General features: G+C 43.2%; 1 protein-coding gene across 2 annotated transcripts in view; it reads right to left on the minus strand.

Moving 5' to 3' along the window:
* The window catches only part of DMXL1 (Dmx like 1), a 199,971-nt gene that overhangs the window by 143,972 nt on the left and 37,944 nt on the right, over positions 1 to 18,055 (minus strand). For both annotated transcript variants that reach the window (XM_075836306.1, XM_075836297.1), the window contains exon 2: positions 1,114 to 1,239. In XM_075836306.1, coding sequence (XP_075692421.1) covers positions 1,114 to 1,239 — 126 coding nt within the window. The remainder of the gene's footprint in view (positions 1 to 1,113; positions 1,240 to 18,055) is intronic.

The following is an 18,055-nucleotide window of genomic DNA, read 5'->3' on the forward strand; positions in this document are numbered from 1 at the left end:
AGGGACAAGTTGTATTTTTTAATGTCCCCATTTTGGGGTACATATAATTTAATGATTAACTTTTATTCTCATATACATTTTTGCATCTTAAATTTACGCCATTTACCGTGTGGTATAAATAACAACTTTATTTTGCGTTACCACTAAATACGAACCATGTGTATATACACTTTTAAGTCACTGGGAATGTGATGAAGGAAAGAACAGCTGAAATAAATCATTGACTAGTATTATTCTGACATTCCTTGAGATTTAGTAGTGATTCTAACTGACCTAAGAGGGAATGCCTACTAGGATTAAATGTCAGGAATTGTAAAAGAGAAAAAAGGAAAAAGAGAAAATGTGAGAAAAGAAGAAGAGTTAGGCAGAGTTCACACGGGGTGGATATACTGAATAATAGCACACAGTGTATCCACCCTGAGCGCCGCAGGGAATTCAGTGCGAAAAAGCGCACCGAACTGTGAATGTCCACCCGGAATGTCCGCTGCGAAAAACTGCAGCAATTAGCTGGCCTGCTAGCAGGTCAGCCTCCTGGGATGAGTTCTCATCCCGTGATTGGCTGCAGCGCGGTCACATGGGATGAAGTGTCATCCATGTGACCATCGCTACAGCCTGTGATTGACTGCCGTGGTGGTTACACGGGATGAAGCGTCATCCCAGGATAACTAAACGGACTCCAAGGTAAGTAGAATATATTTTTTATTTTCTGAGTTGCGTTTTCTGCGGCGGGATCACTGCGAATCTGCCGCAAAAAAACAGAACAACTGCTATTTGATGCGGTTTACATCCCCATTGAATTCAATGGGGAAATCCTACAACAAATAAGCAGCGTTTATATAAATACAATGGACATGCTGCGCAGGTCAAATTCCGAGCGTTTTTTTCTGCCCAGTATTTACGCAACGTGTGGATGAGATTTGTTTTACCTCATCCACTTTGCCGCTATTGTATTTGCTGTGGATATTTTGCAACTAATTCCGCTGCGGAAAATCTGCAGTATTTACTGCGTGTGAACTGGCCCTAAGAGAAAAGCAAAAAGAACATTTCAGCCCCCCCCCCACCTTCACAGAAATGATGGCCCATTGCAGAGGGAATAGAATTTCATGTACTCACCCTGCCCTGTTGCATGGAACAGTCCACACATCCCACCAGCACATTTCCATGTTGGACTCCAGGAATCACTTGTAGTCTCTCAAAATCACTTCCCAAGATCACAACATCACACCCAGATGCATAAGCCTGTGGATTAAAGGACAGAATTATTTTTTACACTGGAAGTGTGAAAAGTTGCGCTATTGCTGAAATATAACCGATATGCACTTTGGTCCAGAAGTATTTGGACAGTGACAAATTTATCACTTAGCCGCTGTACACCAACACAATCGATTGGAAAGAAAGCAATAAAGCCCCGTGCACACGACTGTGCCCGTAATCTCGTTCCGTGATTATGGGCACGGTCAGGCGCTTACAGCCACCCGCATTTGTGACCCGTGCTCACATATAAAAGTATGAGAGCACGGTCCGTAAAAAGCAAAATATAGGACATGACCTATTTTTTTTACAGAGCCTTTCTACGGCCTGGACACCTCCCGTAAATATATGGGAAGCTGTCCATCGGCCATAGAAATGAGTGGGTTCGTAACTACAGTCGAAATCTACGGTCGTGTGCATGGGGCCTAAAGATGTGTTTGGAGTGTAGACTAGGGGTTTCCGGTGTTCATGGAGGGGGGGACGACGACGACGTTTGTGCCTGATGATAAACATGTTCTTCCCATTTCAGCATTAAAATAATGTTTCTGCCGCTGTCTGCATCCCCATCACATGCTGTTTGTTTACATTACAAGGCTGCAGTTGTGGGGTGTGCCAGTCGTTTTAGCTTCATTCCAATACTACATATTTTTCTTGGCATGCATTGCTATGTATCACGCTCTGCATGCCTCCCGTATCGCCACCATATTATGCAAGTAATCCCTTCTCCATTGGCTGCTCAGAAGAAATAAATATTCATTCAGCTAATTCTGTGGACACCTATGTGAACGCTTGCGCTGTTCTGTCTCTATTAGAGCTGCAGAGTATAGCGGGGACCGCTCATGCGTGTTTCCTGCTGCTAAACTAATCGGCCCCTGTATGGCACATCACTAGTGACGTCCCTAGCAGATCCTTCACCATAGGATAGGCATATGGGACGTCAGAAAAGCAGGAACTAAAGATTATGTTGGTAGTCAAGTGACGCGTGGCAGCATCTGGAAGCGGCAGTAATTTTCTAAAAGTAAGTTACAAAGTTTATTAGAAGTTTAAAAATTCCAGCCATTTTCAATTTTCATATAGTCCCTCCAATTTCACAGGCTCAAAAGTAATTGCACAATTGACTGATCAGCAGTTTCATGGCCGGGTGTGGCTTATTCCCTCAGAAGACATACAAGGGTTGTAACTTATGCTCTTTCATGTTTTTAAGAGGTCATAAAACGTTATATCAGAGTAGTCCTGTGTGGCCTGTTGTGGCAGCCTGCGGTTACATGGACACAAACCCGGAAATTACAAATCTGATACGGAAGAGTGATTCCTAATTTTCCACCTTTCCACCATGTTCCAGCGTAAGGCTGGGTTCACACGACCATGTTACGTCCGTAATGTACGGAACGTATTTCGGCCGGAAGATCCGGACCGAACACACTGCAGGGAGCCGGGCTCCTAGCATCATAGTGATGTACGACGCTAGGAGTCCCTGCCTCTGCGTGAAACTACTGTCCCGTACTGTAATCATGTTTTCAGTATGGGACAGTTGTCCTGCAGCGAGGCAGGGATTCCTAGCATCGTACATCACTATGATGCTAGGAGCCCCGCTCCCTGCAGTGTGTTCGGTCCGGGTCTTCCGGCCGAAATACGTTCCGTACATTACGGACGTAACATGCTCGTGTGAACCCAGCCTGACACTCAGCATATCTAATGAAGTAAAATAAAGTCAGCTCAGTTGAAGTACACTTCACTGGACTTTGAATGACAAGGCTTTACTTAGGCCTCATGCACACAAACATATTTTTGTCCTCCCGTAAATACTGGTGTAAATACGGGTCCTTGGTCACACATATTCGACCCGTATTGCACCAGTATTTACGGACCCGTGCCCGTAAATACAGGTCCGGTGTCACCCGTATTCCACCCGTATTTACGGGCACGTTTTTGCTGCAAAATTACACTGCAGTAATCGGCAGCCCTTCCCTCTATCAGTGCAGGATAGAGAGAAGGGACAGTACCTTTCCGCAGTAAGGCCTTATTCAGACGAACGGGAAATACGTCCGTCGCACGGATCTATATTAGTCTATGGGGCCGTGCAGACATGTGCGTGATTTTTACGCACCGTGAGTCCGCTGAAAAAAAGTCACGACATGTCCGTTCTTTGGGCATTTTTCGCGCATCACGCACCCATTGAAGTCAATGGGTGTGTGAAAATCACGCGCACCACACAGAAGCACTTCCAGGTGCCGTGAGTGATTCGCGCAACAGTAGTCAAAACTATGAATGAAAACAAAAAAGCACCACGTGCTTTTCTGTTTACAAACATCCAAATGGAGTGTCATAATGATGGCGGCTGCGCGAAAAGCACGCAGCCGCGCATCATATGGTGATGACACACGGAGCTGTTAAGTGCCCTTTGCGCAGGCAAAACGCCGCGTTTTTTGCCTGCACAAAAACGGCACGCTCGTATGAATCCAGCCTAAAAGTAAAAGAAATTCATACTTACCCGGCCGTTGTCTTGGTGACGCGTCCCTCTCTTGACATCCAGTCCGACCTCCCTGGATGACACGGAAGTCCATGTGACCGCTGCAGCCAGTGATTGGCCTATGACTGGCTGCAGCGGTCACATGGTCTGTAACATCATCCCAGGAGGCCGGACTGGAGGAAGAAGCAGGGAGTTCTGGGTAAGTACGAACGTCTTTTTTTTTTTTTTTACAGGTTGATCTATATTGTGATCGGTAGCCACTGTCCAGGGTGCTGAAACAGTTACATTTAACTCTTTAAGCACCCTGGACAGTGACTATCCCCTGACGTCGCCTAGCAACGCTCCCGTAATTACGTGTGCACACACGTAGTCACCCGTAATTACGGGAGCCACATAGACTTCTATGGGCTGCCCGTGCCGTATTTACGGCCTGAAATAGGACATGTTCTATATTTTTCAACGGCACGGGCACCTTCCCGTAAGCATACGGGGAGGTACCCGTGGCCAACAGCAGTCCATAGGCCCGTAAAAACGTGCCGTACTTACAGGCGTTTTTACGTTCGTGTGCATGGATTTAAAGAGGCTCTGTCACCATATTCTCAAATCCTTATCTCCTATTGCATGTGATCGGCGCTGCAATGTAGATAACAGTAACGTGTTTTTTTGGCCAAGTTATGAGATATTTTATATATATATGCAAATGAGCTTTGAAATGGACAACTGGGCGTTTTTTTTTTCGTTATGTCCAACTGTGTATTGTGTTTTTAACTGGGCGTGTTTACGTGTATGACGCTGACCAATCAGTGACCAGTCAGCGTCATACACTCCTCTACATTCATTTACAAGCAGCGATGTGCAGCCACATAAACAGAGATTAAAGTTAATCAAGTGTCCTGATAATGAATACACATGATCCTCCAGCCTGGACGTCATGTGTACTCAGAATCCTGACACTTCTGAATCTTTTCTGTGAGATTGCAGCAACGGATACGAAATCTCGCGAGATTACGAGGTAAACGAGATTTCGTTTCTCTTGCTGGAAATCTCAGAGAAAAGAGTCAGAAGTGTCAGGATTCTCAATACACATGATGTCCAGGCTGGATGGTCATGTGTATTCATTATCAGGACACTTGATTAACGTTAATCTAGTGTCCTGATAATGAATACACATGACCATCCAGCCTGGACGTCATGTGTATTGAGAATCCTGACACTTCTGACTCGCAATAGAAACGAAATCTCGTTTACCTCGTAATCTCACGAGAGGCTTGCTGCAATCTCAAAGAAAAGAGTCAGAAGTGTCAGGATTCTGAGTACACATGACATCCAGGCTGGAGGATCATGTATATTCATCAGGACACTTGATTAACGTTAATCTCTGTGTATTTGGCTGCACATCGCTGCTGTGTAAATCAATGTAGAGGAGTGTATGATGCTGACTGGTCACGGATTGGTCAGCGTCATACACATAAACACGCCCAGTTAAAAAACAATACACGCCCAGTTGTCCATTTCAAAGCTCATTTGCATATATATATATATATATATATATATATATATATATATATATATATATATAAAATAGCTCATAACTTGGCCAAAAAAGAAAGTTTAAAAAAATAAAAAAAAAAATAAAACTTTACTGTTATCTACATTGCAGCGCCGATCACATGCAATAGGAGATAGGGATTTGAGAATCTGGTGACAGAGCCTCTTTAACGTTTGGAATTTTGAGGTAGATTTTCCTCTGCCTGCACGCCGATTTTCGCTGCGTTTTTCGCCCACGGCCATTGAGCGCTGCAGGCATAAAACGCTACGAAATACGCTTTCTCTGCCTCCCATTGATGTCAATGGGAGGTCAGAGGCGTAAACGGCCGAAGATGGGGCATGTCCCTTTTTCCCGCGAGCTGGCTTTTCCGCTCGCGGGAAAAAAAACGCCTCCGTCTCCCATTGAAATCAATGGGAGGCATTTTCGGCCTTTTTTTGGCGCTGTTTCTGCATCAAAAAAACTCGCCAAAAAACGCTGTGTGAACTGGCCCTTAGTTGTCCCCGAGAGTCCAGGTTCTCAACCTGTTGTATGTGTACCTTACAGGAAACACGCCTGGTCTCTATACTCACACTGTCCTTGTAACCTTAACATATTTTACTTGGGTAGAGGTACTTGGCTGAGGAATGTTGAGAAGCAGTGCCCTAGAAAACCACTATCTGGAAGAATAAGGCGTAAACTATGAATTTCAGTTTCCCTTCAAGGTAATTCAGAACCATTTTTATTCTTGATATTAGACATATAAGCATTATATGGGGATGGTACTGCCCCTACTACGTGGTACAGCTGAATGGCATTATGACAGCACTGGACAAATGATGCTTTTGTGGGCAACTTAGGAATAGGTATGCAGGATACAACATAAAATAGAAAAGTTGCACTATTGTTTATGTATCCAAACAATATTTATTACTATTGTTTTAGACGGACCGCAGCTTTTCTAAAAAAAATTTGTCCAAAAGGAAGGAAAATTACACACAGTGTTGACTACCTAGGGCTAGCTATTGTATTCAGTTTCAATTTGTAACAACCCCTGTGACTGCAATCTCCACCTTGAATACGACTGAAACACAGTATATTGAGAGTCACTGCAGTAAGGCCTCATGCCCACTTCAGTTTTTTCCTACAGGGTGCTATCTGTTTTTGTCACTGATAGCACCCTGACCCATTCATTTCAATGGGCCCATGCACACTTCCGTTATTTTTATGGATCCGTTGTTCCGTTCCGTCAAAAGTAGAGCATGTCCTACTTTTGTCAGTGATTCAGTAATCGTGGGGCCAATAGAAGTCAATGGGTTCATCAAAAAACGGACGGCACACGGAAGGCTTCCGTGTGCCGTCCGTTTTTGACGGATCCGTTGCCCTAGCAAAGGCAGGGCGTGCCAAAGTTCACAGACTACAGTACACATTCATTCCTGAAGATGGATGTGGAGAGACTCATAAGCATGGTGCATGATCACCATGGGTGTTTCCTGGGACATGTGACAAGTTAAAATGAAGTTCAATACCTTAAGTTTTTTTTAATAGAGCCGTGAAAAATGGAAGCACAACATCGGTTTAAAACGGAAACACAGAACGGACAGCGAGTACACACGGATACCAGAACGGACACACGGATCTGTGAAAAACGTCCGTGAAAAATGGTGATGGAAGTGTGCATGAGGCCTAAGTGTATTGCTGGCAGCAAGAGAATTTACTAGAAGTGTCACTACGCATGCACTACTATCTATTCTCAGTTGTCTAAATTTCATTAGCCTATGTCTTGGGGTGGCACATACTATTCTGTTTTGACTGCATGTCTCACAATATTTCCTAATCATGAAGGAAGCATGCCCCTTGTCTTAGGCCCCATGCACACAAACGTGCTTATGCGGCCGCAATTCCCCCGAAAATCCACGGGAGAATTGCGGCCCCATTCATTTCTATTGGTCCATGCACACGACCGTGGCTTCCATGGTCTGTGCATGGCCCAGGACCCTGGACCGCAGAAAGAACGGACAGGTCTTATTACGACCGTGTTCTGCGGTCCAGGCTCATAGAAAATGATGGACGCGGCCATGTAAACGGCCTGCGACTTGCGGGTGGCTCGCGGACACCACTCTGCGGCCGGCCGGGCGACCCGAAAATAATGGCCGTGCACATGGCTACGGTCGTGTGCATGAGGCCTTACGTGGCAATTATTCAATATGATGAGGTTTTAAACAGTTACCTGGTAAAGTGTGAAGAAAAGTCAAAATGATGCTTGCTACTAGATGGTTTTGTATGGCAATACCTTAAAGGGAGTCTGTCACCAGAACTTCGGTTGAACTAGCAGCATGCTAATATAGCTCATGCTAACCTGATTTTAAACTGGTTTTCCTTGTTCCCCAGGGTGCCTGCTTTGCATTAGAAACAATCTTAGGCTAGGTTCAGATGGGCATTGCGCATCTCAGTCGTGAAAAACAGCGTTTTTCACATCCAAGGTGCATCCGTGCTCTGCGGGACGCGATATCACACATCTCCCATAGACTAGAGTCTATAGAGGGATGTTTGAAGCGTGAAAAAATAGGACATGTCCTACTTTCTCACGGACCCTTCACACGGTCCGTTGAAACAACGGCCATGTGAACGGCCACATTGAATTATATACCGTAGGTCCGTGTGACGGCCGTTGTTTCAGCGGCTGTCACACGGACGTTTAACACGTTTGTGTGAATAAGGCCTTAAGTTTATGAAAATTAGCATTTAGGTGCAACGAGGGCGTGTCCGTTGCACCAAAATGCTAGTGCGTCACTGCCCTCTTCAACCCCATTGTGCAGTAGTGCCGATTACAATGGCGGACGTGGTTTATACTCCGCATGCGTCGACTAAGATAAAGGAACGCACGCGCGTTCACTACACTACGGGGCCAGGCATGAACTCGCCGAGTACGCTGCCTGGCCCATGTCACTCACAACAAGCAGGGAGGGAGGGGAGTTGAACAGGGAAATGACACGCTAGCATTTTGGTGCAACGGACACGCCCTCGTTGAACCGAAATGCTAATTTGCTTAAACTTGAGAGTATTTTAATGCAATGCAGGCACCATGGCGAACAAGGAAAACACATTTAAAATCAGGTTAGTATGATGAACTATATTAGCATACTGCTAGTTCAAAACGAAGTTCTGGTGACAGACTCCCTTTAAATTTTAATTGTAAAATCCTTGAGCGATCAAATTTTCAAAAATTACATTTGACCGTTAGTATAAATAAAAATTGAATAGTTGTCTATATACTAAGCTTCTGTAATTATTTCTAGGACTGTAAACTAAACAACCGTAAAATAAAGAAAATCAGGATTTTTCAGACATCTTTTATAATAAGAAATGAAACATGGATTGCTCGGTCGCCCCTTATTTTCAAATTAATAATAAAACCGGTGTTTGAAAAAATAAAAATTATTATAACAAGATCAAAAGTTATTGATATTGCCTATAATGATGTGGCTCCACTGCGACTTTTTGTAGAGTAATATTTCACTTTCCAACTATCGAGCTACAGCTTCAGTCAATTAAATTCATTGCAGTCCTGTTTTTTTATTGGAAAGTCACGCTACAAAAAAGTCACAGTGGAGCCCCAGCATAAAACCAACCTATAAGCAGGCGACATTTTACGATCAATAAAAAATTCCAGATTGAGAACTAGAAAAAAAGGGGGTTTTACATAGGTCGATTGTCGGGCTCTTGCCAATAATTGCCCTGTGTAAACAGGGGAATGATCAGCAGATGACTGAGCAAACGCTCGATCATCTGCTGGTCGTATCGTTTTACAAAAAGTAAAATATCGTTGTCGGCAGCACATCTCCCTGTGTAAACAGGGAGACGTGCTGCCGACATGATAATAATGTACGGGGATGAGCGATCTGAGTAACGACCGCTCGTTTCTGTACATACCTCCTTGTGACAGTAGTAAATGAGCACCGACCAACGTCTCGTTGATCGGCGGCCGGTGTAAAAGGGACTTAAAAGGCATCCATATAGGTGGAAGTATCTCTATTATCAAGTGTAAAGAAGATATACAAAGATTTGATGAAGCAAATTTATCCTGGATAGTCAAAATTATTGCAATCAAAATGGTAACTGTTCCCATGATCATTTATAAGCTCAGATGCATTCCCATGTCTTTTAATAGATACCAACTGAAGCATCTCCCGGACTCTGCCTACCTATGATTGATGGAGGTATAGGCGTGCCACAGTATTACTTTATAGCATCATTAATTCCAGGGCGCTGTACATTTAATAAAGAGCTTGAGTATGTAAGGCGGTATTCACACGACCGGGTCGTTCCCGAGCCCGAGTGTCGGCCGGTTTGCATTAAGTTTTGCATACGTGCCGGGCCGGGCAGATCTGGACAGTGACATCAGCGGCAACTCCTTAAGGGGAATCCCCATGTGTTCGGGGATTCCGCTTCAGGAGTTTCCCCTGATGTCACTGCCCAGATATGGACAGAGACATCAAGCGCTCTGTCCAGGAGCGGAAACCCCCGAAAACACGGGGATTCCGCTCCTTCAAGGAGCTAAAGTGCGGCTAGCACATAGCAGAGCGGGGAGATACCTCCCCGCTCTGCTATAGTGGCGTCGCTACAGTAGTAGCAGCCGCAGCAGCTGCTAGCGGAGTCATCGAAGGTGTCACCGGGCCAGGGCGCTTTTAAAACAAGCAGGGGAAGGGAGCCAGCGCAGCGCTCCCTTCCACCTGCTGTACACCCCGGCCCTGCCACATAGTGTACAGCGATGCCATTCGTCCGAATGGCATCAACTCCTCCTCCTCACATGCACTCTGCGCTGTGAGGACGAGATAGAGCGCAAGCGCCGGAAAACCCGGCCATCACTCGGGACACATCCCGGTGACGGCCGTGTATTACCCGGCCCCATAGACTTCTATGGGAGCCGTGCGGCCGGGCACCCGGCCGAAGATAGAGCATGTCCTATTTTTTGACAGCCGGTTTTCCCGGCAGTCAAAAAAATCGGTCGTGTGAATAGCCCCATTAGGGGTCTATTATTACTAATGCAGCCGGGTGCCGGCCGATTTATGAACGGCCGGGAAAACCTGCCGTGTGAATGAGGCCTAAAAACAAAAAAGTACAGTAAACATGAGCTTAATGGACAAAGTAGTACAGAAGGAGAAAGGACCCGACACACAAGGGCTTACACTCTACAAGGGAAGGAGACAGTAGGTGAGGGTAGAAGCTGCTCATATGTTGGTGTAGTGGCAGCAGGGTGAGGGTATGTGCACACGGTAGCAGGCTTTTACGTCTGAAAAGACAGACTGTTTTCAGGAGAAAACAGCTGCCTCATTTCAGACGTAAATGCTCCTCCTCGCATTTTGCGAGGCTTCTCTGACAGCCGTAAATTTTGAGCTGCTCTTCATTGAGTTCAATGAAGAACGGCTCAAATTACGTCTGAAAGAAGTGTCCTGCACTTCTTTTGAAGAGGCTGTATTTTTACGCGTCGTCGTTTGACAGCTGCCAAACGACGACGCGTAAATGACAGGTCGTCTGCACAGTACGTCGGCAAACCCATTCAAATGAATGAGCAGATGTTTGCCGACGTATTGTAGCCCTATTTTCAGACGTAAAACGAGGCATAATACGCCTCGTTTACGTCTGAAAATGGGTCGTGTGAACACAGCATTATTGTAGATTGTAAGCTTTTCTAAAGAGGTGGGTTTTCAGGTTGATTTTGACATTTTGTATGGTGGGAGATTTGCTGGGGTTGGAAGTTCCAGAGTATAAGGGTGCACGTGGAAAGTCTTAGAGACGATTCTGTGATCACAACAGGTGAGCAAAGAAGGAGCTTTTCACCGGCCGCGGGAAAATAATAAAAAAAAGAAGCTGCATACTTCTTCTTGGAGCGGTTTCTGTCTCTCACCTTCCATTAAAATCAATGGGAGGCAGAAAAAAACCGCGCTATAAAAGGTTTGTCGCGTTTTTTGCATTTGCTTCATTAAAAATGAAAATGCAGCAAATAGAAAGCATAAAAAAATACTCATAGTTGTAAATCTGGCTTACAGTTCCCAGAAGGTATATTGAAGCAGATTTTTTTCTGCCTGACCAAAAAAAAAAAAACACTGTGTTAGAGGCTCTGTCACCAGATTATCAAATCCCTATCTCCTCTTGCATGTGATCGGCGCTGCAATGTAGATAACAGTAACGCTTTTTTTTTTTGTTTTTTTTTTTTTTTTTTAAAACGATCATTTTTGGCCAAGTTATGAGCAATTTTATATTTATGCAAATGAGCCTTTCTAATGGACAACTGGGCGTGTTTTCTCTTATTTCCAACTGGGTGTGTATTGTGTTTGTAACATCTGGGCGTGTTTACTTGTTTTACTAGCTGGGCGTTGTGCATAGAAGTGTATGATGATGACATATGATGCTGACAAACACTTCTATTCACAACGCCCAGCTAGTAAAACAAGTAAACACGCCCAGATGTTACAAACACAATACACACCCAGTTGGAAATAAGAGAAAACACGCCCAGTTGTCCATTAGAAAGGCTCATTTGCATAAATATAAAATTGCTCATAACTTGGCCAAAAATGATCGTTTTAAAAAAAAACAAAAAACGTTACTGTTATCTACATTGCAGTGCCGATCACATGCAATAGGAGATAGGGGTTTGATAATCTGGTGCCAGAGCCTCTTTAACCCCTTCCCGCCGGATCACGTATATTAACGTCAATAAAAACGGTGTCTTACCGCATTTTGACGTTACTGTATGTCATAGAGATGAAGCTGGCTCAGGAGCTGAGCCAGCGACATCACCGCCGGGTGACCGCTGTATGTTACAGCTGTCACCCTGAGGTATCGGCCAGGACCGGAACTAGCATCCGATCCGGCCGATTAACCCCTCACATGCTGCGTTCAATAGAGATCGCAGCATGTGAGGAGTTTATAGCCACCGGCACCCCAGCAACGTGATCGCTGGGTTGCCGGTGGCTGCAAAAGTGTAAAAAAAGTAAAAATAAAAGTTGTAAAACATACAATAAAAGTTTCAAATAATAACACAAAACACAATCGCCCTTTTTCACTTATCAAGTCATTTATTATAGAAAAAAATAATAAAGCCATACATATTTGGTATCGCTGCGACCGTAACGACCTGAACTATAAAAATATTATGTTATTTATCCAGCGCAGTGAACACCGTAAAAAAAAAACCCTCAAAAACACTGCCATAATTACTGTTTTTTTGGTCACGGTCTTCCAAAAATTGAAATAAGTGATCAAAAAGTCGCATGTATCCAAAAATGGTACCGATAAAATCTATACCTCGTCTCGCAAAAAAACAAGCCGTCACACAGCTCCAGCGACGAAAAAATTTAAAAGTTATGGCTCTCACAACTTGGCGACAGAAAAAATACATTCTCTTTCCAAAAGTAATTTTATTGTGCAAAAAGTTATAAAAAAGTTCTATAAATTTGGTATCGCCGGAATCGTACTGACCCGCAGAATGAAGGTAACGTGTAGTTTATAACGCATGTTGAACGCTGTATAAAAAAAATAAAAAATAAAAAAAACAATGGCAGAATTTCTGTTTTTTTGTCACCTTGCCTCCCAAAAAAAGGATAACAAGTGATCAAAAAGTTGAGCGTACCCCAATATGTACCAATAAAAGCTACAGCTCGTCCCGTAAAAAAAAAAGAGCCCTCATACCACTACGTCTATGAAAAAATAAAATAAGTTAAGGCTCCAATAATTCAGGAAAGAAAATTATCCAGTTGTGAAGGCCCGAGGGGAACGTTTCTTCTGTTTCAAAAGGCGATGTATCAAGGCACTAAAATTAGGGAACCAGGAAGGGGAGGGCCCAACCATATCCGCTGGAAGCGACGGTGCCCGTATTATACCAGGACAACGCTTTCCCGGCAAAATTCCCCAAACTGCAAAGCTGCGGAGTGTGGACCAAAAGGGGGATAAGGAAGGACGCCAGTTATCAGTGCGACACCGGCCTGTGCAGACAGGATCGATCACAGCGTAACACACATCTATGGATCATTTTATTATTTTTTTTACCTTATTATTATACCACCTGACTATGCCCCTGATGTACTCTGCCCAGTTCAGATATGCCCCACATTATAAACGGAAACAGTGATACTCCAAACAAAACTATTACCAAGCAAATTCCACGCTCCAAAACCCAAATGGCGCTCCCACCCATCTGAGCCCTACAGTGTGCCCAAACAGCAGTTTACTTCCACATATATGGCATCACCATACCCGAGAGAACCCTTTTAACAATTTTTGGGTGTGTGTCCCCAGTGGCACAAGCTGGGCACGACATATTTGACACTGAATTGGCATATCTAGGGCAAAATTTTAATTTGTACCTTCCGCAGTGCAATCATTTATGGAAAAGACACGTGGGGTGAAAATGCTCACTACACCTCTTAATAAATGCCTTGAGGGGTGCAGTTTCCAAAATGGGGTCACTTCTCAGGGGTTTCTTTTATTATTTCACATCAAAGCCTCTGCAATTGTGAACCAATACTTTATATGTCGCCAAATTAGGCCTCAATTTTACATGGTACTCTTTCACTCCTGAGCCCTGTCGAATGTCCAGGCAAAAGATTAGGGCCACATGTAGGGTGATTCTAAAACAGGGAAACACCGCATAATAATTGAGAGCTGTCTTGTTATGGTGGCACAAGCTGGGCACCACATATTGGCGTATCTAAGGAAAAATTCCCATTTTCATTCTCCCACATCGTGTGCACACGAATTTCTGCAAAACACCTGTGGGGTTAACATGCTCACTACACCCCTAGGTGAATACCTTGAGGGTGTTGTTTCCAAAATGGGGTCACTTCTGGGGGGGATCCACTGTTTTGGTCCCACAGGGACTTTGCAAATGCTCCCAGAAACCAAATGCAGCAAAATCTGTACAACAAAAGCAAATGGCGCTCCGTCCCTTCCGAGCCCTGCCGTGTGCCCAAACAGCATTTTATGACCACGTGTGGGGTATTGCCGTACTCCAGAGAAGTTGCTTTACAAACGTTGGGGTTCTTTTTTTCCTTTATTTGTTGAGAAAATTAAAAATTTGGCGCTAAAGCTACGTCTTATTGAAGAAAAAGGATTTTTTTTATTTTCACTGCCCAATTCTAATAAAATCTATGAAACACCTGTGGGGGCAAAATGCTCACTACACCCCTAGATGGATTCCTCAAGGGGTGTAGTTTTCTCAATGGAGTCACTTTTTGGGCGTTTTCACTGTTTTGTCCCCTCAGGGGCTTTGCAAATGCGACATGGCCTGCGCAAACCATTCCTGCTAAATTTGAGCTCCAAAAGCCAAATAGCGCTCTTTCCCTTCTAAGCTCCGCTGTGTGTCCAAACATCCGTTTATAACCACATGTGGGGTATTGTTTTACTCGGGAGAAATTTCTTTACAAATGTTGTGGTGCTTTTTCTCCTTTAGTCCTCGTGGAAATTAGAAAAAATTAGCTAAACCTACATTATCTTTGAAAGAATGCCGATTTTTATTTTCACGGCCTACTTCCAATAATTTCTGCAAAAAACCTGCGGGGTCAAAATGCTCACTATACCCCTAGATAATTTCCTCAAGGGGTGTAGTTTCCCAAATGGGGTCACTTTTGGGGGATTTTCACTGTTTTGGCACCGAAAGAGCCCTTGAAACCTGACATGGTGCCTAAAATATTTTCTAATAAAAAGGAGGCCCAAAATCCTCTAGGTGCTCCTTTGCTTCTGAGGCCGGTGCTTCAGTCCATTACCGCATTAGGGCCACATGTGGGATATTTCTAAAAACTGCAGAATCTGGGCAATAAATATTGAGTTGCGTTTCTCTGGTAAAACCTTCTGTGTTACAAAAAAAAATAGATAAAAAATGAATTTCTGCAAAAAAAAAATGAAATTTGAAAATTTCCCCTCTACGTTGCTTTAATTCCTGTGAAACGTTTAAAGGGTTAAGAAACTTTCTAAATGCTGTTTTGAATACTTTGAGGGGTGAAGATTTTAAAATGGGGTGACTTTTTGGTAGTTTCTAATATATAAAGCCCTAAAAGCCGCTTCACAACTGAACTGGCCCCTGTAAAAATAGCCTTTTGAAATTTTCTTGAAAATGTGAGAAATTGCTGCTAAAGTTCTAAGCCTTGTGACATCATAGAAAAATAAAAGGACGTTCAAAAAACGATGCCAATCTAAAGTAGACATATGGGGATGTTAATTAGCAACAATTTTGTGTGGTATAACGGCCTGTCTTACAAGCAGATACATTTACATTTAGAAAAATGCTAATTTTTGCAATTTTTCACAAAATTGTGGTGTTTTTCACTGGTAAATATTGAATTTATCGAGCTAATTTTTCCACTATCATAAAGTCCAATGTGTCACGAGAAAATCTCAGAATCGCTTTGATAGGTAAAAGCGTTCCGGAGTTATTACCACATAAAGTGAAATATGTCAGATTTGAAAAAATAGGTCTGGTCCTGAAGGCCAAAATGAGCTTGGTCTTGAAGGGGTTAACTGACCCTTAAAAGGGTAACTAAATATTCGACAGACTTCTGACATTTCATAGTGACATGTCAGAGGTTTTGATCGGTGGGGGTCCGAGCAAGGAGACCCCCACCAATTGCTGAAACAAAGCGGCAGAAACGTTCGTGTGAGCGCTCAGCTGCTTAGTTTCTGTTTGGCCTTTTCAGGAAATCAATGTATCGGAGTACGGGCTCAATAGAAAGTCTATGAAAAAGACGGATGCGAAGCGCCGGAGCGTTCACACGACCACTTCGGCAGCTTCGTTTTAGCGATTGGTGGGTGTCTCAGTGCTCGGACCCCCACCGATCAAAACTTCTGGCATGTCACTATGTTTGTAAAAGCTTCTGACATGTCATTTAGTTACCCTTTAAGATTCACTTAATATGGCATACAGCAATAAGGAAGCATCCTCATGTTTCACAAGTTCATTGAATTACTAGGTATGAATCACTAGGTTTACCTGCACCATGGCCATAAATGCCCCAGCCTCCCACTGATAGACAAAGGAATACTAATACGGATATCCTCCTCTTATCTTATTACCAGTTTATATGTTGCGACCAGAAACATTTTACAAATATTCACAGGCATAAGTGGCTATGAGACTAGAAATCTGTAAGCAGAGGTAACATGCACTGGCCATAGAAGGATCATAAAGAAATTCTAGAATATAGGTTAATACAGACAGAAAGGGTCAGTGGAGTCTAAGCTCCTAGTTTCTGCCACATGTGCAAATAAAGCCAACAATTTCTACAGCTCCTCTCAAGAAGTGTTGACTAAACAAAACCTGTGTATACGTGCACCCACAGCAGAGGAGCTAGAACCAGTCGCAAGCGCTCCTGCACGGATAGAACAGGAGATTTTGCAGCCCAATGCCGGAGTAATAGAAGTGACATTTGAAAATGGGAATATTATCTTACCATGAAAAGAGCCCTGTTATCCCCCAGACACAGTGTCATTGACACATACAACACACACCCAGTCTCTTTGTTTGTTTCTTTAGCTGTAATTGTGGTGCAGTTGCTGCCAGGCCAGACAGAGGTAAATTATATAGCACAGTATAACACACACTACTATTATAATGCCCGTGTCTAAATGACAATGTTATGAAAGCCACCTGTGCTCCTGGTTTCAATTAAAGGCAGCAACAATCCAGCCATTGTGGCCAAAATCTGACAACAAAAAAAATAAAAAAAAAGGAGTGTTGTATGAAAGGAAATGTTTTGGAAAATAAATGGCACAAGGACGTTAACAAAATTTACTTTCTGATTTGTGACTTTATGGCAGATCATTTTTCTAGAAGAAAAAAAAAAAGGTGTGTTTATATGACGTCATAGAAAAATGAACACAGGTTGATTTCTTATGACCACACAGCTTAGCAAGATATCGGACTATTACTGAAGAATACATCTGATTTTACATGTGAACATTTACACATTTTTCTTTTAAGTCAACCTATATTTACCCTTTAAGGAACGAAGACAATGTACAAACTAGAACTAACTCCAGATCAATAGCTGCGACAAACATATGTACAGACTACAACCTTGTAAGTTGGGGGGGAAAAAACAAAAAAACAAACTTGTGCTGGAAAGTTTAGGGCTTGTAAATAAACCTGAAGCAAGGAGGTGGCACAAGTCTTATATTTGTACAACAAGGCTGTGACATATACAGATGGTCACAACTATTTTCTGACAATAGGTTTCTGTCAGCATCTACTGTATACAGTACACAAAGCTAAGTTCTCAAGCAGGACCTGGACTTCCTGTTCTAGTACAGCGAGGCCTTAATGAGTCAGGGTAGAAGCTGCAGCACGCCTGCATGGAAGAAACGGCTCTAGTTCAGTTCTTCATTCAGTTATTTTCAGCGAGGCTATCTATTATAGGCTTGCTATGGGTTTAAACAAATCAAATCACACATGTTTACATCTGTCATAATGTGGTAAAACGCTAGGGATTCTCACTTTATATTTCTGTAAAGAGGATTTCCACGTACATAAATACCTACTGACAGATATTTATACACCATGAGATATGCCCAATGATAAAATTGGCAGAGAGGTGAGGTACAAGACAATCGGTCTTCAGAATACAATGTCCTATTTAGCCCTTTCATGACGAAGGTTCATTGATGCCCCGGTGTCCAGGTCAATTTTTCCATTTCGGATATGCACTTCTTTAAACGATAATATCTTTGCAACCGCTTTGAATATCACAACTATTTTTACAAGACTTGTGAGGCTTTAGTTTTCTAGATTAGCTTAATTAATTCCAGGCTTTCAA

Source organism: Rhinoderma darwinii, chromosome 1 (genome assembly GCF_050947455.1).
Source record: "Rhinoderma darwinii isolate aRhiDar2 chromosome 1, aRhiDar2.hap1, whole genome shotgun sequence".
In the NCBI taxonomy this organism is placed as follows: Eukaryota; Metazoa; Chordata; class Amphibia; order Anura; family Rhinodermatidae; genus Rhinoderma; species Rhinoderma darwinii.